Genomic DNA, 23,309 nt, shown 5'->3' with positions numbered 1-23,309 from the left:
GAGCAGAATGCACTTCAACAACAGAGTTAAAAGTTTAAAACATTTAACCCCAAAGCCTGAGAGCAGTGACAGGCAGGGAAGTGTAGGACCACAATGCATGCTCTGACGCTACACTCATGCAAAGGGACACACAGTATAGTACAGTGGCTACTTGGACCTGCACTGTTGCAACCTCAACCTGACTCCCCTGGCAAAGACAACACACTGAGAGATAAAGAGAGAGAATATTGATTGATATTCCAAAGTTCCATACTGAAACTAGTATGTACAGTACCAGCCAAAAGTTTGGACACACCTACTCGTTCAAGGGTTTTCCTTTATTTTTACTATTTTCTAAATTGTTGAATAATAGTGAAGACATCAAAACTATGAAATAACACATATGGAATCATGTAGTAACCAAAAAAGTGTTAAATCAAAATTTCAGATTCTTCCAAGTAGCCACTCTTTGCCTTGACAGCTTTGCACACTCTTGGCATTCTCTCGTTCAAATATTTTTTATTGAACACACACAGGAATGGTGTATAGGTATGAAAGGCAGGTATACAATTTTTAACTAAACATAAAAGAGCAGACAGAAATAAAAAGATCCAGAGTTCTGGGTACAAAACAATTATTACAAAACAAGACATACAAAACAAGGACAGGTAGAAAGAAAGAGGGTGGGTGTCACCCCCCCCCCCTTATTCCCCCCCTTTATCCCTTCCCCCCTTTATCCCTTCCCCTTATACCCCTCCCCGCTGCTCGGGTGGCGGTGCCAGCACGTGCTGCCCAGAGGTGGATTAAAATATTACAATGGAGAGTGCGTTAAAAAGTACAAATTCACAGCGCCGAATGGTCCAAGTAAGAGAGGAAAGGCTGCCAGATCTGATCAAATGTTAATAATTTATTGTTCAGAATATATCTAATCCTTTCTAAGTGTACAGTGTTTGCTTGGCATTCTCTCAACCAGCTTCATGAGGTAGTCACCTTGAATACATTTCAATTAACAGGTGTGTTAAAAGCTATATTGTGGAATTTCTTTCCATCTTAATACGTTTGAGCCAATCAGTTGTGTTGTTACAGGGTAGGTGTGGTATACAGAAAATAGCCCTATTTGGTAAAAGACCAAGTCCATATTATGGCAAGAACAGCTCAAATAAGCAAAGAGAAACGACAGTCCATCATTACTTTAAGACATGAAGGTCAGTCAATACGAAACATTTCAAGAACTTTGAAAGTTTCTTCAAATGCAGTCGCATAAACCATCACGCGCCATGATGAAACTGGCTCTCATGAGGATCACCACAGGAAAGGAAGACCCAGATAAGTTCATTAGTTGCCAGCCTCAGAAATTGCATCCCAAATAAATGCTTCACAGAGTTCAAGTAACAGACACATCAATAGTTCAGAGGATACTGCATGAAATCAGGCCTTCATGGTTGAATTGCTGCAAAGAAACTAAAGGACACCAATAATAAGAAGAGACTTGCTTGGGCCAAGAAACATGAGCAATGGACATCAGACCTGTGGAGTCCAAATGTGAGATTTTTAGTTCCAACCGCCGTGTCTTTGTGAGACGCAGAATAGGTGAACGGAGGATCTCCGCATGTGTGGTTCCCACCATGAAGCATGGAGGAGGAGGTGTGATGGTGTGGGGGTGCTTTACTGGTGACACTGTCAGTGATTTGTTTGGAATTCAAGCCACACTTAACCAGCATGGCTACCACAACATTCTGCAGCGATACTCCATCCCATCTGGTTTGCGCTTAGTGGGACTATGATTAGTTTTTCAACAGGACAATGACTCAACACACATCCAGGCTGTGTAAGTGCTATTTGACCAAGAAGGAGTGTGAGGGAGTGCTGCATCAGATGACCTGGCCTCCACAATCACCCAATCTCAACCCAATAGAGATGGTTTGGGATGAGTTGGACCGCAGAGTGAAGGAAAAGCAGCCAACAAATGAAGCTGGTTGAGAGAATGCCAAGAGTGTGCAAAGCTGCCATCAAGGAAAAGGGTGGCTAATTTGAAGAATCTCAAATATATTTAGATTTTTTAAACACTTTTTTGGTTACTACATGATTCCATATGTGTTATTTCATTGTTTTGATGTCTTCACTATTATTCTACAATGTAGAAAATAGTCAAAATAAAGAAAAACCCTTGAATGAGTAGATGTGTCCAAACTTTTGACTGGTACTGTATATTATACAAGTGTCCAATGGTAAAAATCATTATCATTAACATGTACTGTAAACATTGAGTGAGAGTTGGAAGAATAGAGAGACAGAGTAGAGAGAGATAGAATGAGAGAAGGAAATATATTTCCAGGTATTTACAACAGTCAAGCGATACCACATCCAGACTATAGAACCTTTTCACCACTCTGCTCCTGAAATAGGCCAGTCCCCAGGAACTTCCTTCCTATCCTCCCGTCATCCCTCCTTCTTTCCTTAAATCCTTCATTCCTTGCCAGGTGAGTTGGGAAGACCAGACTCTGTCCATCTTCCCGGGTGTGTCCCAGAGAGTGTCTCCATTGGCCGATACACACGAAGTCCAGACAGAGGAACGCTTGACAATGAAAGTAAACATGCCCTTGTTGACTCCATCCGCCCGTTCCAACGTAGAACCCTTTAGAACCGCTCAGTAAAAACTTAGAGAACCCTGCCATTCATTCTGCCAGTCAGTCAGTCTCCATTAGTGCAATGAGAGAGAGAGAGAAATCCAAGAAGGCCTGTCCTATCACTGAGCGAGTGATGCAGAGAGGAGAGAGACAAATACATATTTGAAGAGGTGTTGTACAGGACCAGGGGGCATCTCCGCACCCTTCAGATCTGCGTCTGCAGGGGGTGTCCTGGGGGGGTGTATGGAGGGGGTGCGGGCGAGGGCTTGATGCCTCTGATCCTCATGTAGGAGAGGAACTGGTCAGGGACCTCAGCCAGGACATCCTTGGCTAGACGGGCCATACTCAGGATGTGATTCCCTGTCCGGTCGGTGTAGTCTCTGAATGGGACAAACTGTAAGACAAGAGAAAGACCAAACGGGGCTGGAATTAGTTATAGTCTAGTCAATATACAGGTGTTTAGCTACTAAACGTTGAATCCTTACTGGAAAACAGACAGAGAGAAGAAATGGGTCTGGGGAAATATACTATTATATATACTAAATATTAACTAAAATAAAGTATAGGCAATATATAGTAGGTGTTATGCCATTATGTGTAAATAATACTTCCAAAGATCTTTGAAAAACTTAAGTTGAGACTTTTTGGACCCACAGTACAAGTAAAGCATGAATTTATTCATAACATTTGACAAGTTCAGAGCGAGTTGAAATTGGCCTAGCCAATCAGCTATCAAAGCCTTTCGTTTCCCTCGTCTCTTGTTGGGGTGTACAGTGCATCGCTAGCCAGCGCTCAGTCTCTTTCATATCTGATCTAATGTGGATGGAGGCAGGGACAGTTTTATCACAGAACTGTCTTTCATAGGGGTCCTGCCTGTCTCTCTGTGTGTGTAGAGGCAGCTAACTATCCAGACTGACAGATAGTGATGGAGTGAGTGAGCTAGGAAGAGCAGAACAGACCTCCTAGTGTGTGTGAGTGCGTGCGTGCATATATATATATACACTGCTCAAAAAAATAAAGGGAACACTTAAACAACACAATGTAACTCCAAGTCAATCACACTTCTGTGAAATCAAACTGTCCACTTAGGAAGCAACACTGATTGACAATAAATTTCACATGCTGTTGTGCAAATGGAATAGACAAAAGGTGGAAATTATAGGCAATTAGCAAGACACCCCCAATAAAGGAGTGATTCTGCAGGTGGTGACCACAGACCACTTCTCAGTTCCTATGCTTCCTGGCTGATGTTTTGGTCACTTTTGAATGCTGGCGGTGCTCTCACTCTAGTGGTAGCATGAGACGGAGTCTACAACCCACACAAGTGGCTCAGGTAGTGCAGCTCATCCAGGATGGCACATCAATGCGAGCTGTGGCAAGAAGGTTTGCTGTGTCTGTCAGCGTAGAGTCCAGAGCATGGAGGCGCTACCAGGAGACAGGCCAGTACATCAGGAGACGTGGAGGAGGCCGTAGGAGGGCAACAACCCAGCAGCAGGACCGCTACCTCCGCCTTTGTGCAAGGAGGAGCAGGTGGAGCACTGCCAGAGCCCTGCAAAATGACCTCCAGCAGGCCAAAAATGTGCATGTGTCTGCTCAAACGGTCAGAAACAGACTCCATGAGGGTGGTATGAGGGCCCGACGTCCACATGTGGGGGTTGTGCTTACAGCCCAACACCGTGCAGGACGTTTGGCATTTGCCAGAGAACACCAATATTGGCAAATTCGCCACTGGCGCCATGTGCTCTTCACAGATGAAAGCAGGTTCACACTGAGCACGAGCACATGTGACAGACGTAACAGAGTCTTGAGACGCCATGGAGAACGTTCTGCTGCCTGCAACATCCTCCAGCATGACTGGTTTGGCGGTGGGTCAGTCATGGTGTGGGGTGGCATTTCTTTGGGGTCCGCACAGCCCTCCATGTGCTCGCCAGAGGTAGCCTGACTGCCATTAGGTACCAAGATGAGATCCTCAGACTCCTTGTGAGACCATATGCTGGTGCGGTTGGCCCTGGGTTCCTCCTAATGCAAGACAATGCTAGACCTCATGTGGCTGGAGTGTGTCAGCAGTTCCTGCAAGAGGAAGGCATTGATATTATGGACTGGCCCGCCCGTTCCCCAGACCTGAATCCAATTGAGCACATCTGGGACATCAGGTTTCGCTCCATCCACCAACGCCACCTTGCACCACAGACTGTCCAGGAGTTGGCGGATGCTTTAGTCCAGGTCTGGGAGGAGATCCCTCAGGAGACCATCTGCCACCTCATCAGGAGCATGCCCAGGCGTTGTAGGGAGGTCATACAGGCACGTGGAGGCCACACACACTACTGAGCCTCATTTTGACTTGTTTTAAGGACATTACATCAAAGTTGGATCAGCCTGTAGTGTGGTTTTCCACTTTAATTTTGAGTGTGACTCCAAATCCAGACCTCCATGGGTTGATACATTTGATTTCCATTTATCATTTTTGTGTGATTTTGTTGTCAGCACATTCAACAAAGTAAAGTAAAAAGTATTTAATAAGAATATTTCATTCATTCAGATCTAGGATGTGTTATTTTAGTGTTCACTTTATTTTTTTGATCAGTATATATATATATATATATATATATATATATATATATATATATATATATATATATATATATATATATATATATATATATATATATATATATAGACCTCCTAGCCAGGTTCACAGCAGAACAGCCTTGATGTTCTCTCTGTGTTAACAAGGCCCACTAATGAGCATGGGGAGCGTATTAATCTACCCCTATCATATCATCCACACAAAGGGAGGGAGGTAGGGGAGGAGGGAAAGAAGAGGATGACAAGGAGGAGGAAGGGAAGTAAAGAGGGAGGAAGAGAGGAGCCCCTTCTGCTGTCAAACAGAGCTGATTGGAAACAGCATAGAGGCTAGCCATTTGGCATAATCGCATAGCATGGAGGCTAGCCACATCAGGGCTAATGTAGCATGTAGGCTAGCCACATCAGGGCTAATGTAGCATGGAGGCTAGCCACATCAGGGCTAATGTAGCATGGAGGTTAGCTACATCAGATTCTGCCAGGACTGAATCCGATGCGTGAAATCCAAGCAATATACATTTTGTTTTGGGGGTTTTCATTACAGGTTATTTGGACGTATCAGACTTGAGCGAAGGCGCACGGGGGGGGGGGGCTTTGGCTGAGAGTTTCCTTTTGCGAGGGTGGAGACTTCGATTTTGCCGGAACTCTCAATTTATTTTTATATAAACTCAGCAAAAAACAGAAACGTCTCTTTTCCAGGACCCTGTCTTTCAAAGATAATTCGCAAAAATTCAAATAACTTCACAAATCTTCATTGTAAAGGGTTTAAACACTGTTTCCCATGCTTGTTCAATGAACCATAAACAATTAATGAACATGCACCTGTGGAACGGTCGTTAAGACACTAACAGCTTACAGACGGTAGGCAATTAAGGTCACAGTTATGAAATCTTAGGACACTAAAGAGGCCTTTCTACTGACTCTGAAAAACACCAAAATAAAGATGTACAGGGTCCCTGCTCACCTGCGTGAACGTGCCTTAGGCATGCTGCAAGGAGGCATGATGACTATAGATGTGGCCAGGGCAATACATTACAATGTCCATACTGTGAGACGCCTAAGACAGCGCTACAGGGAGACAGGACGGACAGCTGATCGTCCTCATAGTGGCAGACCACGTGTAACACCTGCACAGGATCAGTACATCCGAACATCATACCTAAGGGACAGGTACAGAATGACAACAACAACTGCCTGAGTTACACCAGGAACACACAATCCCTCCATCAGGGCATCAGTGTCCACAATAGGCTGAGAGAGGCTGGACTGAGGGCGTGTAGGCCTGTTTTAAGGCAGGTCCTCACCAGACATCACCGGCAACATCGTTGCCTATGGGCACAAACCCACCGTCACTGGACCAGACAGGACTGGCAAAAAGTGCTTATCACTGACGAGTCGCGGTTTTGTCTCACCAGGGGTGATGGTCGGATTCGCGTTTATCATCGAAGGAATGAACGTTACACCGAGGCCTGTAGTCTGGAGCGGGATAGATTTGGAGGTGGAGGGTCCGTCATGGTTTGGGGCGGTGTGTCACAGCATCATCGGACTGAGCTTGTTGTCATTGCAGGCAATCTCAACGCAGTGCGTTACAGGGAACACATCCTCCTCCCTCATGTGGTACCCTTCCTGCAGGGTAATCCTGACATGACCCTCCAGCATTACAATTCCACCAGCCATACTGCTTGTTCTGTGATTTCCTGCAAGACAGGATTGTCAGTGTTCTGCCATGGCCAGCGAAGAGCCCGGATCTCAATCCCATTGAGCACGTCTGGGACCTGTTTGATCGGAGGGTGAGAGCTAGGGCCATTCCCCCCAGAAACGTCCTGGAACTTCCAGGTGCCTTGGTGGAAGAGTGGGGTAACATCTCACAGCAAGAACTGGCAAATCTGGTGCAGTCCATGAGGAGATGCACTGCAGTACTTAATTAAGGCTAGGGGGTGCTGTTGTCACTATTTATGGAAATCGTGTAATTTTTGAAACGGCTTCCTACAAAATTCTTGATCGTACAATATGCATATTATTATTATTATTGGATAGAAAACAGTCTATAGTTTCTATAGCCGTTGAAATTTTGTCTCTGAGTGGAACAGAACTCATTCTACAGCAATTTCCCTGACATGGAGTCAGATTTCACACATTTGGCCCTTGTTCTGGAGTCAGTTTTAAGGCCAATGTTATTGCTATGAGTAAACGGACACTGCTTACGTCTTCCCCTGGATGCCTTTACGTGATGACGCTTTGAATGGTATCGATTGCCCAATCACAGCCACTATAAATAAAAAAAACCTGTAGGTAGGAACTCTTTTCTAGGTGCGTCAGGCGCGCGGAGGACACCGACCTACTGTTTTTCCAAGCATTAGTGTAGCCAGTTATATTTCTCAGGTCATGTTTCTACTCGTTATAGGAGTTAAAAACATCATAAGGTAGTTAATTTAAAGCGTTTTATTGCAATTTATATCCGTTTAGTGCGATTTTGGGACATTTATTTCTGAGACGCTGTGAATCTCTGGGCACCGTTCCAGTTCATGCCGAACGCAATGTGCATTTCTACATGGCAAGAGGACAGCTTTCGACCAAAAGACGATTAGACCCAAGAAAGGATTCTTTGACCAAGATTCTGATGGAAGAACAGCTCAAAGTAGGAACAATTTATTATAATAAATCGTGTTTCTGTCGAAAAATGTTAATGGCTTAGGACGCCATCTTTTTTGACGTAGCTTCGCTTGGCGCAAACTGTATTGAAAAGTAAGGATAATTAAAAAAATGTAAATCCGCGATTGTATTAAGAATTAAATTGTCTATCAATCGCTGTCCACCCTATATTTTTTAGTCACGTTTATGAGTATTTATGTATACGACTAGATCACTGTCTAATGTGGCGCAGGACATTTTCTGACCAGCTGGGCTACTTTTCTCATTGTCTAACCATGATTTTGGTGGCTAAATATGCACATTTTCGAACAAACTGTATATGTATGTTGTAATGTGATGTTACAGGAGTGTCATCTGAAGAATTCTGAGAAGGTTAGTGAAAAAATTAATATATTTTGGCGATGTTTACGTTATCGCTATCTTTGGCTAGAATCAATGCTGGTGTAATGTTTGCACATGTGCTATGCTAATATAACGATTTACTGTGTTTTCGCTGTAAGACACTTAGAAAATCTGAAATATTGTCTGTATTCACAGGATCTGTATCTTTCGATTAGTGTATGCTGTGTATTTTTACGAAATGTTTGATGATTAGTAGTTAGGTAAACATGTTGCTCATTGTATTTATTCTAGTCCATTTGTGACGGTGGGTGCAATTGTAAACTATGACATCTACCTGAAATATGCACATTTTTCTAAGAAAACCTATCCTATACCATAAATATGTTATCAGACTGTCATCTGATGAGCTTTTTTCTTGGTTAGTGGCTATCAATATCTTAGTTTAGCCGAATTGGTGATAGCTACTGGTGTTGGTGGACAAAGAAAAGATGGTGGATTATGCTAATGTGTTTAGCTAATAGATTTACATCTTTACATATTGTGTCTTCCCTGTAAAACATTTTAAAAATCGGACATGTTGGCTGGATTCACAAGATCTGTGTCTTTCATTAGCTGTATTGGACTTTAATGTGTGAAAGTTAAATATTTAAAAAAAAATGTTTTTTGAATTTCGCGGCTCTGCCTTTTCAGTGGGGGTGGTGTGCCGCTAGCGGCACCCCGGGGCTAGACTGGTTAATGCAGCTGGTGGCCACACCAGATACTGACTGTTACTTTTGATTTTGACCCCCCCCCTTGTTCAAGGACACATTATTCCATTTCTGTTAGTCACATGTCTGTGGAAATTGTTCGGTTTATGTCTCAGTTGTTGAATCTTGTTATGTTCATTCAAATAAATACACATGTTTTTACCCCATTCTTCGTGGTATCCAATTGGTAGTTACAGTCTTGTCCCATCGCTGCAACTCCCATACGGACTCGGGAGAGGCGAAGGTCGAGAGCCGGCGTCCTCTGAAACACGAACCTGCCAAGCCGCACTGCTTCTTGACACACTGCTCGCTTAACCTGGAAGCTAGCCGCACCAATGTGTTGGAGGAAACACACTAATTCTGGCGACCGCGTCAGCGGGCATTGCGCCCGGACCACCACAGGAGGCGCTAGTGCGCGATAGGACAAGAACATCCCTACCGGCCAAACCCTCCCCTAACCCGGACGACACTGGGCCAATTGTGCGCCGCACCATGGGTCTCCCGGTCGTGGCAGACTGTGACAGAGCCTGGACTCGAACCAGGACCTCTAGTGGCACAGCTAGCACTGCAATGCAGTGCCTTAGATGACTGTGCCCTCGGGAGGCCCTGAACTCTCAATTTCTGACACATTATAAACTCAGAAGTGAATCAAGTAGCTAACCAAATTATGCAAGAATTTACTTCTGGGTGAACAGAGATTAGGCCTGGGGCCTCTGTCCATCTGGCCTGATGAGGGAAGGCAGAGCAGGTGGGAATGATCTGAACTCAGACCAGATGTCTGTCTGTTTGTCTAATGGAACCAGGGCCAGGAGCCACCACATATATTTTAAACATGCTGTTAACCTGTTTGGGCTGCAGGGGCAGTATTGAGTAGCCGGATAAAAGGTGCCCATTTCAAACGGCCTCGTACTCAATTCTTGCTCGTACAATATGCATATTATTATTACTATTGGATAGAAAACGCTCTCTAGTTTCTAAAACCGTTTGAATTATATCTGTGAGTAAAACAGAACTCATTTTGCAGCAAACTTCTTGACAGGAAGTGGAAAATCTGAAATCGATGCTCTGTTCTAGGGCCTGCCTATAAATGTCCTTGATATTTATTAGAATACATGCACTTCATACATCTTCCACTAGATGTCGACAGGAAGTGAGAGAAGAAAATGGAGTGAATAACTTGATCTGGGGTCGAATAAAAGCTCTCGGCATTACGTGTCACCAGTTCCCTGTTTTCTGGAGAGCGCGTGAAGGGACCTGGTTTTGCCTTCTGATAAGCTGTCGTTATAGACGACTAATATCTCCGGCTTTGATTTTATTTGATGCATGTGACAATATCATCGTAAAGTATGTTTTTTCAATATAGTTTTATTAGATTACTGAAATTTTTTCGGGACGTTTGGCGTGTTGCGTTGTGTGCCTTTGTTCAGGAAGGAGAGCTTCGTGCCACTTTGCTAGCTTTCCGTGCTAATTGACTGGAGAAGAGGACATTCTAAATCCAAACAACGATTGTTCCCGACAAAGGACCCCTTGTACAACATTCTGATGAAAGATCGTCAAAAGTAGGACCCATTTTATGATGCTATTTCATATATCTGTCGAACATGTGAAATAGTCGTTTGCGCCCAGATTTTGGGTACTCTCTCGCTATACCTAAGCTGGATATCGTAATGAAGTTATTTTTAGAATTCTAACACGGCGATTGCATTAAACTCTAATGTATGAGCACTACTATCTGTGTAAAATGTCCATTTTGGTTTTATGGATGATTCAGTAAATTCCCACCTGTGATTTCCCTCCTAATATGTTTTCTAGTACTTCTAGTTTCTAGATTCTACTACTAGTTTATTTATCGTCATCATGTGCATATAAATAGTATGTTGTAGCCTCTGTCCATGGCCCTGACTGTTCTGTGCTATGCACCCAATCAAATGCATTTTATAAAGCCCTTTGTACAATAGCAGCAGTCACAAAGTGAGGCTAGACTGTTGAAGACAGTTTGTTTTTGTTTGTGAGGCATATTCTAATGCTCCCAAAACCCCGCCTATTTGACTCCATGCAGCCTAGCAGTGGAACAGACAGAAGGTACATGGCGTACCTGAACAATGTCCCTCTCTGCATATCGTCCCTTCGACGAGATCCTCACTTCATCCCCGTCCAACTCAATCATCGCTGAGGAGAAACATCATACTGTAGTCATCATCTGCTCAGTGGAGTGTGTGTGTGTGCGCATACGTACATTTGTGCATCTGTGTGCGTTTGTGTGTTTCTTACCATCAAATTCTGCTGGTCCCACCCCTACAATGATAATCGACATTGGAAGACATGAAGCCTGGATAGGACACGAGGAAACAAATTTGAGTCTCATATTCTCCTCATTATGTCTGTGACAAAGTTGAGTCTGTCACACAGTATACATATGCATAGGATTCTGTCAGACAGTCTGAGAAATACGTTTTATGAGTGACGTTGACTGAGCACCTATACAGCCTATAAAATAAAGTTAATTCACCCCAAGCTGTGTGAGTGTGTACAGTCGTCGCCAGAAGTTTTGAGAATGACACAAATATTAATTTTCACAAAGTCTGCTGCCTCAGTTTGTATGATGGCAATTTTCTTATACTCCAGAATGTTATGAAGAGTTATCAGATGAATTGCAACTAAATTGCAAAGTCCCTCTTTGCCTTGCAAATGAACTGAATCCCCCAAAAACATTTCCACTACATTTCAGCCCTGCCACAAAAGGACGAGCTGACATCATGTCAGTTGTGACGAGGACAAGGCCGGAGATCACTATGTCATGCTGATTGAGTTCTAATGAACAGACTGGAAGCTTCAAAAGGAGGGTGGTGCTTGGAATCATTGTTCTTTCTCTGTCAACCATGGTTACCTGCAAGGAAACACGTGCCGTCATCATTGCTTTGCACAAAAAGGGTTTCACAGGCAAGGATATTGCTGCTAGTAGGATTGCACCTAAATCAACCATTTATCAGATCATCAAGAACTTCAAGGAGAGCGGTTCAATTGTTGTGAAGAAGGCTTCAGGGCACCCAAGAAAGTCTAGCAAGCGCCAGGACCGTCTCCTAAAGTTGATTCAGCTGCGGGATCGAGGCACTACCAGTACAGAGCTTGCTCAAGAATGGCAGCAGGCAGGTGTGAGTGCATCTGCACGCACGGTGAGGTGAAGACTTTTAGAGGATGGCCTGGTGTCAAGAAGGGCAGCAAAGAAGCCACTTCTCTCCAGGAAAAACATCAGGGACAGACTGATATTCTGCAAAAGGTACAGGGATTGGACTGCTGAGGACTGGGGTAAAGTCATTTTCTCTGATGAATCCCCTTTCCGATTGATTGGGGCATCCAGAAAAAAGCTTGTCCGGAGAAGACAAGGTGAGCGCTACCATCAGTCCTGTGTCATGCCAACAGTAAAGCATCCTGAGTCCATTCATGTGTGGGGTTGCTTCTCAACCAAGGAAGTGGGCTCACTCACAATTTTGCCTAAGAACACAGCCATGAATAAATCAAATCAAGTTTATTTTATATAGCTTTTCGTACATCAGCTAATATCTTGAAGTGCTGTACAGAAACCCAGCCTAAAAACATTTCCACTGCATTTCGAGAGCAACTTCTCCCAACCATCCAGGAACAGTTTGGTGACGAATAATGCCTTTTCCAGCATGATGGAGCACATTGCCATAAGGCAAAAGTGATAACTAAGTGGCTCGAGGAACAAAACATCGATATTTTGGGTCCATGGCCAGGAAACTCCCCAGACCTTAATCCCATTGAAAACTTGTGGTCAATCCGCAAGATGCGGGTGGACAAACAAAAACTCAAAATAAACAAGTCCCTCAACTCACACAACACTTTAATATGTGTGTATGTGTGTGTGTGCCATAACCTTGCCTCTGCTCTCTCCGTCTTTCTGAGTGATGAGTTGGTTTGATGTATTACCCCAGGGTTGCAGAATGATAGATGAGTTTATCAGAATGTCTTGTTTACTTGTTTCCCTAGGAACTGATCCCAAGTCAGCCTTTACCTCTCACATACATACATACATACATGCATACATTCTTACATTACTGTGCCCACTTCCCCCAATCAAGTCCCCTGTCCCATCTCCCATCTCCCATCTCCCCTGGCTATGGTAATACAGAGAGTGATGTGTGTCTAGCCACTAGCGTCCATACTGGCCATTAGTGACTAGGGCCGGGATTCAATCAGATCGTTGATTTGGAAAATTGTCCATTTAAAAGTCATTCCGATTGAGCCTACATATGCAGGGTTGACCGTGAATGTGGTCTCCGCCAACGTGGGAACATCGCCTAGCAGTTGTTGTTCTTACGTTGACGATGGACTCCTTGGTCTGGGCCATGTCTGAGATGACTCCATCTGTGATGATGAGGAGGATGAAGTACTGAGAGCCATCCTTCACCGACGCAGCATACCTACACACAGGAGAGATAAACACAGAGTACATAGGTGAGCCACGCACGTTTTTTATATTATCCATAAAACCCTACATTCAAACATGGTCTTTATTTCCTACAGATGTAACCTTTCAAACCCGGCATGAACTGGCTGGGTAGTGATATTATTTCCGGCACCTGCTTTACACAGCGTGGGCCCTAGCCTCTGACTGCTTCCTGTGCTTCTCAAACACACGTTAGGCGGGCGGAGAGAGAACCTCTGGTGTTTGCAGCGTCGGATACAGAGACAGAGAAGTCGACTGAACGGTTATCAAACTGCGCGGAGCGTGAGGCACAGCAGAGAAGGAACGGAGCGGTTATTATTAAAACGTGGGGGCGAGTGGGACAGGTGAGACAAACAGAGGAGGTGAGAGTAGAGGAGGCTGGTATGACAGCGGTCCCTGGGAGTGAGGGGAGGGGTGAGGAGAAGGGAAGAGAGGGGTAAGGTGGTGTCTAGGGTGGCACTAATGATTGGATTCTGAGAGCCACACACACATTTTGCACTTGGTTGTTACCCCTCAACTCAACATTTCTACCTTGGCTTCCGAGCAACAACAGGCACAAACACACACCTGTAAATCTCAAGTCTTCTGACAGCACCTTTACTTCATCAAGGCACACTCATTAAGGTTTAAGGTGTGTGTGTGTGTGTGTGTATTATGTGTGTGGGAAGGACTGTGTAGTCATTGTTCACTCACACAAACAACACATTTACAGGTTAATTAAAGAACAGAATGTGTCAAAAGTCACAAAAAATGTGTTTATTTAACAGCTCAGAAGCACATTTTCTGTGACTCAAGTTCTACAGTGGAATGTTATAACACAGTCACACTTATTATCTGTGAAATTATCTCTGCGAGCTGTGCATGTACTGAGAAGCATAGTCACACTTTTCCGAGTTGGAGAATCTCAGTTAAGTGTCCGTTAGTCTGATCTCGTGGCCGAAACACTGTCACCAACGTATTCTCAGCATAATACTCTGAGTGATGTACTGAAACTTTCACTTTTAAAAGTTGATACATCTCAGTTAACTCTCTGTTAGTCTGCAGACTTCCTCTGTTGTCCTTTTCGCTCTCAGGGAAACGACTCATCAATCACAACATACAGCCTGCGTCGTGAATGGCTCTTACTGGAACAGAGGATCGATACACACGTGCAGGCCATCTTAATTAGTATTGATCTACTCAGGACTCCTGGCTCGCTCATGCCTAGGAGGTTTAGGTGTGCATCGGTAGGAATGCGATCTGAAATTCAATGAAGGAAGACCTATAGATATCGGCCTCTGTTTTTAATCACCCTGCTATGTGTATTCAGTCAGTTCGGGGAGTAAATCTAAAAACTCCTGAAAGAAAAAAAAGTAGGTAATATCATTTTCAATTCATAAATTGAATTTCAATTCGGTTCGCAAGTTCACTGAAATGAATCGAAAAACCTGTAGTGACCCCAAAGCTGGTTTAATTCCAGCTTTGATCCTCATAGCCCCCTTACCTGGCCACATGGTTGATAACAGGAGAGAAGTTGGTTGGGCCGTAGAGGCAGACAGACTTCAGGCTCTGGTAATATGCCTCCATCACTCCATCTATACCTGCACAGTATGGGTTTTGGGGGTTGCCATTCTGGAAGACACAAAAAAGAGAGAGGGTAATTAAATCTTTCATCAATTCCTTCAAGCAGGAGAAGAAAACAAAAAAGAGATAAAAAAAATGTAAATTATGTTAAAGCAAGAGAATGGAGGAGGATAACTACAAAAAAAAGGGAGGGAGAGGAGGATAAATAAACCGCTTTCATCAATACAACTTTAGGCCGTGAGAGATAAATGTGGGAAATCCCTGCTGAGCGTGCTGGAGGCATCCTCCTGTCTGAGTGGTATCCTACTGTTTAAAGTACTCTGCAGAGCTGAAGTGGGAAGGAGAGAGAGGGAAGGCTGTCTGTGATCGATGGTTTCTGCCTTACCTAAAGGACAGTTACTGTTCTCCTTGGTAGTCATAGAACTCAGTTGTAGTATTTTAGCCTGCCAGGCAGGACTTGGCATCCTAAGCCTCCACACTACAGCCACTAAGGAGACGTTCAAACTTTGAGCCTGCCTGGAGTGCCAGATACAGTGCCTTGCAAAAGTATTCATCCCCCTTGGCGTTTTTTCCTATTTCAAATCAAATCAAATTTTATTAGTCACATACACATGGTTAGCAGATGTTAATGCGAGTGTAGCGAAATGCTTGTGCTTCTAGTTCCGACAATGCAGTAATAACAACAAGTAATCTAACCTAACAATTCCGCAACTACTACCTTATACACGCAAGTGTAAAGGGATAAAGAATATGTACATATTTTGTTGCATTACAATCTGTAATTGATTTTTATTTAGATTTCATGTAATGGACATACCCAAAATAGTCCAAATTTGTGAAGAGGAATGAAAAAAATAACTAGTCAAAAAAAATTCAACAAAAAAAGGAGAAAAAAATTGAAAAGTGGTGCATGCATATGTATTCACCCCTTTACTATGAATCCCCTAAATAAGATCTGGTGCAACCAATTACCTCCAGAAGTCACATAATTAGTTCAATTAAGTCCACATGTGTGCAATCTAAGTGTCACATGATCTGTCACATGATCTCAATATATATATATATACCTGTTCTGAAAGGCCCCGGAGTCTGCAACACAACTAAACAAGGGTCACCACCAAGCAAGCAGCACCATGAAGACCAAGGAGCTCTCCAAACAGGTCAGGGACAAAGTTGTGGAGAAGTACAGGGTTGGTTTATAAAAAAATCGGAAACTTTGAACATCCCACGGAGCACCATTTAATCGATTATTAAAAAATTGAGAGAATATGGCACCACAACAAACCCGCCAAGAGAGGGCCAACCACCAAAACTCACAAACCAGGCAAGGAGGGCATTAATCAAAGAGGCAACAGAGACCAAAGATAACCCTGAAGGAGCTGCAAAGCTCCACAGTGGAGATTGGAGTATCTGTCCATAGGACCACTTTAAGCCGTACAGTCCACAGACCAGGGCTTTACAGAAGAGTGGCGAGAAAAAAGTATTTGCTTAAAGAAAAATATAAGCAAACACATTTGGTGTTCAACAAAAGGCATGTGGGAGACTCCCCAAACATATGGAAGAAGGTACTCTGTTCAGATGAGACAAAAATGTCGCTTTTTGGCCATCAAGGAAAACGCTATGTCTGGCGCAAACCCAACACCTCTCATCACCCGAGAACACCATCCACACACGGTGGTGGCAGCCTCATGCTGTGGGGATGTTTTTCATTGACAGGGACTGGGAAACTGGTCAGAATTGAAGGAATGATGGATGGCGCTAAATACAGGGAAATTCTTGAGGGAAACCTGTTTCAGTCTTCCAGAGATTTGAGACTGGGACGGAGGTTCACCTTCCAGCAGGACAATGACCCTAAGCATACTGCTAAAGCAACACTCGAGTGGTTTAAGGGGAAACATTTAAATGTATTGGAATGGCCTAGTCAAAGCCCAGACCTCAATCCAATTGAGAATATGTGGTATAAGTATGTGGTACATAAAGATTGCTGTAACACCAGTGGAACCCATCCAATTTGAAGGAGCTGGAGCAATTTTGCCTTGAAGAATGGGAAAAAATCCCAGTGGCTAGATGTGCCAAGCTTATAGAGACATACCCCAAGAGACTTGCAGCTGTAATTGCTGCAAAAGGTGGCTCTATAAAGTATTGACTTTGGGGGGGGGATAGTTATGCACGCTCATGCACGCTTTTTTTGTCTTATTTCTTGTTTTTCACAATATATTTTTTTTCATCTTCAAAGTGGTAGGCATGTTGAGTTTGAGTTTATTTTTACAGGGACAGTGCTCATTAATCAACGTTTCAGTAAAAGTGCCGGTTTTAGCCAGCCGGCTAATTTTCAACCGCAGTCCCTGGGCAGGTTAATAAAAGCAATTACAATATAGACAATCATTGAGCAGTGAGCACACGCAGAGCAACATAGGACAAGCAAGACATAGCATACAGACAGAGCAACATAGGACAAGCAAGACGTAGCATACAGACAGAGCAACATAGAACAAAAAGCAGCGAGACAAAATTCATAAAAGCAACAAAGTGTTTCCACTCCTCACAAGCTACAGACAACAGGCAACATGGAAAGCGGAAATACACAGCTAGGGACTATGTTCACAAATCTGACTGACCTTTAGCCATGTCTTCATGCATTTTGTGAAAGTGTGATATGTGGTGCAGTTGTGTGTCTGATGGCAGTGTATTCCAGACATGGGAAGCTTTCACAGAGAAAGCGGATTTACTAAAGGTGCTTTTCCTTAAGGGAACTATACAGTCACCTCTCGTGGCAGACCTTGTGGATCTGCTGCCATATGTTTGGGTTTTCTGTTTAACAAAAATACTGAGTGGAGGGGGAGCCAGGCCATTTAGGATCTTGAATACAAGACATGCGTCGGTGTATTGCACAAGATTTTCCCAACTCAGGAGCTCATGCTTTCTGAGGATGGAACAGTGATGGTGGCTATTGGGCTTCCTATCAAGCACTTTGAGAGCCTGTTTGTAGACAGACTGAATAGGTTGTAATGTTGTACAGCAAGCTTGGGCCCAACTAGTCAAGCAGTATGTTAAGTGTCATTTACAAACCCCCCTAAAAATCTATTTTAATTCCAGGCAACAAAATAGGAAAAATTCCAAGGGGGTGAACACTTTCGCAAGCCACTGTATGTGGCGTTTGCCCTCATTTTTTGTTGCTCTTTCATTTGTCTAATTACTTATGCTTCTACGGGTGCATCTGCAGCTCTGAGTCCACAGGGCTAACTGGAACAAACAGTGACTGGGATCAGATGTACACAAAACAAGCCTGTAACCATGGTGAACACATTAAGTACACGTGGTCCCACAATTTAACCAACTGAGCCAAGACTGAACACCTCTGTTGTTGCAGTATCCACCCACGGGTTTTGTTCCAACCTTTCTGAACCACATCACTTACCACGGCGAACTCATGTGAGACCTATCCATCACGGGGCAGCTTGGCTCCAAAGCCCAGAGCAGGGAACATCTCATCAGGGTTCAGAGGGTATAGGTCACTTACCAGGGCGAACTCATGTGAGACCCGTCCGTCGGGGGGCAGCTTGGCTCCGAAGCCCAAAGCAGGGAACATCTTATCACTGTCGTAGTCCTGGATGATCTCCCCTACAGCCTTCATGGCCATAGCGTAGGCATTCATCTGGTAGGGACTCATGTAGTGGAGGGAGGTGGGCTGCGTTGGGTTGCCTGGGAAACAGGTACGGTAATGTGACAGTAATAACAAGGTACAATAATGGAACAGAGCCAGATATAGAAAGGAATGGTTGTGTCTCATATTAAACTCCATTCCTATGGGTGAAAGTGGTGCATTATATGTGGAATAGGGTGTTATGAGTTTTGCCCATACAGAAAAGTAGTTATTTCAACCAAAATGGTGATACTTTTCGACGGCATAATGCAGCGTTTCACTAGAGACCGTGTTACATCTCTTTCCCTGCCTTTCCCTCGATACAAGACTCTGGGTAGTGGGTACAGTACGAGTGACAAACATCATTCCATAATCAATAATAGCAGGAGAATCATTTCACTAGTGTCTTGTAAAAGCACTTTATATAGCACACCGGCTGTAGTGGTTATGAGCATAGTGACATGCGAACTTCAGATCTTTTAACGGACCCGTCGGACACTCATCCATAAACATCAGCTCCTGCATATCGGACCTCGTCAAATAGAAAAACGAGGAAGCAATGACCCGTATGAGTCGTCAGTGGATCTACGTTTGAACTGAACCCTGTGTTGATATCGAAGAGATGCGATAGTACCAGTCGACCTCACTATAACGTCGAAGAGATCATGACCCAGGTCATTTCCTTCCGGCCTTTTGCTATAACATTCAAATGGATGAGAGAGGCACAGTCGTTTCCTGTTACCGCCACTAAGCTATGATCTCTTTGACAGCATTAGGTTTGAGCCCTGAAATAATGGGGAGGGCTATTACAGATCACTTTATTCCCCATCTGCACACATTTAAATAGCCCTGGTCGAGCATCAGGAGAAGTGTTGTGTGTGTGTGTGTGTTGCTCACCGTTTGAAGCGGTGAAATCAATCGCCACTGTGAAATTAATCTGGGTCCTGGAAGGCAAAAGCAAGAGGGTAATTATTTGTTTACCGCATGCTAGCGTGGACACACACACACACACATACCATAAACCATTGGCTTAATGAACTTTAGTAAACACAATAATGTTCTGATTATCATAGCTCAAGCAAGCATGCAAGTTGAAACCTCTCCTTGCCCTTGGTCCCTGAGGAAACTAAATGCAATATAATAGAGAGAGAGAGAGAGAGAACTGTCTAATCCTTCACTGCTTATAGTATTTCCCAAGAAGTCAAGACAAACGGGTTCAACAGGTCAGTGCACACAGTGCTGACGTGTGCTTGTGCATGCCGTACCGTGCACTGTGGCTCACACAGCCTCTTGCCCTCTCCACCACCTCCTGTATTTCAATAGATCAGGTACTGTAAGGAACCATTGGACTTGTCATCCTGTGACACCATGTGGAGTGCACTGCACAGCCCGCAGACACACGTTAGTGCAGCAGACCTGAAGAAGCCGGTTTACTCATTGTGAGGGAGGGGGAGGAACCAGACCAGGGGCTCTGTGCTCTCCTCTCCCCAGCTCCGAGCCACTCTGCCTGCGTTGGCTGTGGTTCAGGTCAGGATAGGAGCCACGACGTGGGTATGGATGTATAGGGCCCAGGTCGGGCTTTGCGCTACTCTAGTCCACAGACACACAGAGCCTGGGTCTAATGCTGGGAGAGGAAGGGGTGGGCGGGGAGTGATGCCTGAAGTACAGAGCTGTCGCTTCATGTTAGGGCAGAGGCTGCATCAGGGATAGAGTCCAGGGGTGGAGGGGAGGAGAGAGGGAGGATGAGAGGAAGGAGGAATAAGGAAGGAGCAGAGGGATTAGAGGGATGCTTGCATCATTCCCCCTGAGTTAAATCACACATTGTCTTAAAAATCGCTCATTAACGCTTCGGTTTGCATGCTAAGAATGTGTTTGAGCACATCCCCTTTTCTCCCCAATTTCGTGACAGCCAATTGGTAGTTACAGTCTTGTCCCATCGCTGCAACTCCCGTACGGACTCGGGAGAGTCGAAGGTCGAGAGCCATGCGTCCTCCGAAAACACGACACTGCCAAGCCGCAATGCTTCTTGACACACTGCTTGCTTAAGAAATGCGCTCAAGGGCTTCCGGGTTAAAGAATATTTGTGTCGGGGTAAAAAGTTAAATATGGTAGTGTATGTCAATGTGTACGTTATACTGGGCTATCCTGCATCAAACAGATGATTTTACATGAATTCAAGTCTTTTTCCCCCATTGTATAATTCTATGTATATTTGTATTGTATAATTGTATAATTCAGTGGTACAGACAGTACCACTCAATATTTAAGGGCATTGGTACGCTGCAGAAGTCAGTGGAGAGGAGACAGTTTAATATTGTGAGAAAGGAACAGGGGGACAAGTCTGCAAGGAGAAGAGGAGGTGAGACAGTGGTGTATTGGAGTCATATCTGGTCCAGCTCTCTGTGCCAAGAGGGAGGGAGACACAGACAGACAGACAGACAGACGTGTATTGGAGTCATATCTAGTCCAGCTCTCTGTGCCAAGAGGGAGACAGACAGACAGTGGCCCGCCAGCCTGAATTATGGATGTCTCCACACACACACCCGTGCACATACACTCACACAGACACACAGTGAGAGTTTCCACCTTGTTCAGAGAGTGTGAGGACAGCCAGAAACAGGGGAAGGAGATGGAGAAAGAGAGAGAAAGAGAAAAAAAAAAAGCAGAAATGAGTCTGAAATGAAATATTACTCAGTTATTTCAACATAACTCAAAGCCTGTAAATCAGTGGAGATCCAACTCAGAGATACACAATCTAATTATATAGAATGCAGAGGGCTCTCGCTAAAGGTCAACCGAAGCTTCTGCACCAATCACAGATGACTGTGCACAGTGAGGTAAGAGTGAAACATCGCCCCATTGGCTCCAGGTGTTGCCCCTGGCGATGCACATTCCAGGAAAACTAGCCAGCCCGTTCTGATCTTAAAGGGGCCATCAGCAGTTGCTACATAATTTTTTAAAAACGTATAAATTAATGATATGTACCCATTTATTCATAAAGAATATAACTTATAAATAACTCATGAGCTTAGTTCAACTGTTGTACCCCCATCAGTACCAAAAATATAAGCTTGTTTGTGAACCAATGTTTGCAAACAAAAAAAAGTCAAATGTTACAAACACTGTATAGCCTCAAAACATGGTTAAAAGTATAATTCTGATATCATGGATGGTCCGGCCTTGCATCCATAGACCTGTCTATGAATTAGAGATGGTTTACATTTCTCCAGCCCCATCCCTCAGCATCTTACCGAAACAGGGGCGGGGATAACGCTTTATTGTTTCTACTGCTTTAATCCAGCTCAAACCCCAAAAGCTGCTCTTTCAACAAAGAGAGAGAGAGAGAGAATTTGACTTTTAATATGGTCGATTTTTAGCTTGCCTTGAAACGTTAACTAAAAGCAACATTCAAATAACGGATAGAAAGTCAGCTCCTCTCAAGTAAGATTCTCGGAACAAACCGCAAAGCAGGAAATCACTAAGGAAGTGACTACGAGGACTTAGCAAACCATTACATTTTTTCATATCTGACTGTGTTATTAGCTGGATCATTATCAGGAAGAGGAGAGGAGAGTGGAAGAGAGGAGATGGGGAGTGGGAGGAGGGGAGAGGAAAGGGGAAGAGATTCTCATGTTAAACCAACATCTAACAGACTCAACACTACTGTCCCTTCCAGCCTTGTCTATGGGTAGTGATTCATAAAATGTAAATAGTACTACTGTAGGAGTGTTATTGTATTAGTGGCATCCATTGGCCCCTGCCAGCAGACCTGGGAAACCCTGTAGGAGTAATTAGTAGTGGTCCTGAGGCTAATTGATTGTTTCATGCATCATGTAGGACTCCATCTCCACAACTGTAAGGGACGATGCAGTCTGTAGAGAGACTACATGAGCTCACTTGGAAACAAAACATGTCATCCCAATGTCTTCCCTGGTTAAATAAAGCTTTAAAAAGAAAGAGCGAAGGAGTGTGTGCCATATTGAAGCTATCAGAGTGCAGGGGATGAGGCACACACAAATCTTGACTCATGTCTATGTCTCCTATATGATAGTATCACCCAGCGGCGATCAGTGCAGTACCTTTCTCTACAGGGCTCCATTTATTTGCTTCAGATTGCCTCCGGGCAGGAAGAGAAAAAAAACCTGCCAGCCACAGAGCCAGCTGATGACCAATTCACAGAAAAATACAAATGTCTGGGAAAGAAAGAGAGAACCTTGTCTGGAGAGCTGAGGAAAGATGAGTATGTGTGGAACAATGGCGTGTAAGTAGAGAAGATTAGGAGGAGCAGAGAAGCATCCTCCTATTGTTACTGGAGTGGAGAGATGCAGAGAGAGAGAGAGAGATGCAGAGAGAGAGAGAGAGAGAGAGATGCAGAGAGAGAGAGAGAGAGAGAGATGCAGAGAGAGAGAGAGAGAGAGAGATGCAGAGAGAGAGAGAGAGAGAGAGAGATGCAGAGAGAGAGAGAGAGAGATGCAGAGAGAGAGAGAGAGAGAGAGAGATGCAGAGAGAGAGAGAGAGAGAGATCCATTCCTAGTATTATTGTTAAAGCCTTCATCTTCAAATAATATTTTTGCAGGAATCTCCTTGCGAATGATTTTGCCGAAGATTGTATCTGCTTCAACTGGACTAGGCTCTGACATTGTATGACAAACCACGGTACTGTGCAGTGGTGATGGCACTGTGGAAGTATAGAGAAGAAGGAAGAA

The 23,309-nt window shown here is 44.1% G+C and overlaps 1 protein-coding gene across 3 annotated transcripts in view; it reads right to left on the bottom strand.

Moving 5' to 3' along the window:
- Nucleotides 1-713: 713 nt before the first annotated feature.
- Nucleotides 714-23,309, bottom strand: part of LOC129838865 (copine-8) — a 141,208-nt gene continuing 118,612 nt past the window's right edge. For 2 of the 3 annotated variants that reach the window (XM_055906098.1, XM_055906097.1), the window contains 7 exons: nucleotides 19,501-19,547; nucleotides 18,481-18,662; nucleotides 14,881-15,008; nucleotides 13,269-13,371; nucleotides 11,201-11,258; nucleotides 11,025-11,098; nucleotides 714-3,000 (listed from right to left, as the gene is read on the bottom strand). In XM_055906098.1, coding sequence (XP_055762073.1) covers nucleotides 2,812-3,000; nucleotides 11,025-11,098; nucleotides 11,201-11,258; nucleotides 13,269-13,371; nucleotides 14,881-15,008; nucleotides 18,481-18,662; nucleotides 19,501-19,547 — 781 coding nt within the window. In that variant the 3' untranslated portion in view covers nucleotides 714-2,811. Of the gene's footprint in view, nucleotides 3,001-11,024; nucleotides 11,099-11,200; nucleotides 11,259-13,268; nucleotides 13,372-14,880; nucleotides 15,009-18,480; nucleotides 18,663-19,500; nucleotides 19,548-22,682; nucleotides 23,027-23,309 lie in introns of those variants that run through there. The other variant, XM_055906099.1, reaches the window with a different exon arrangement.

The sequence above is a fragment of the Salvelinus fontinalis genome, chromosome 39 (assembly GCF_029448725.1).
Source record: "Salvelinus fontinalis isolate EN_2023a chromosome 39, ASM2944872v1, whole genome shotgun sequence".
Lineage (NCBI taxonomy): Eukaryota > Metazoa > Chordata > Actinopteri > Salmoniformes > Salmonidae > Salvelinus > Salvelinus fontinalis.
The sequence above is the reverse complement of the archived record's forward strand: the minus strand, read 5'-3'. Positions and strand labels throughout refer to the sequence as shown.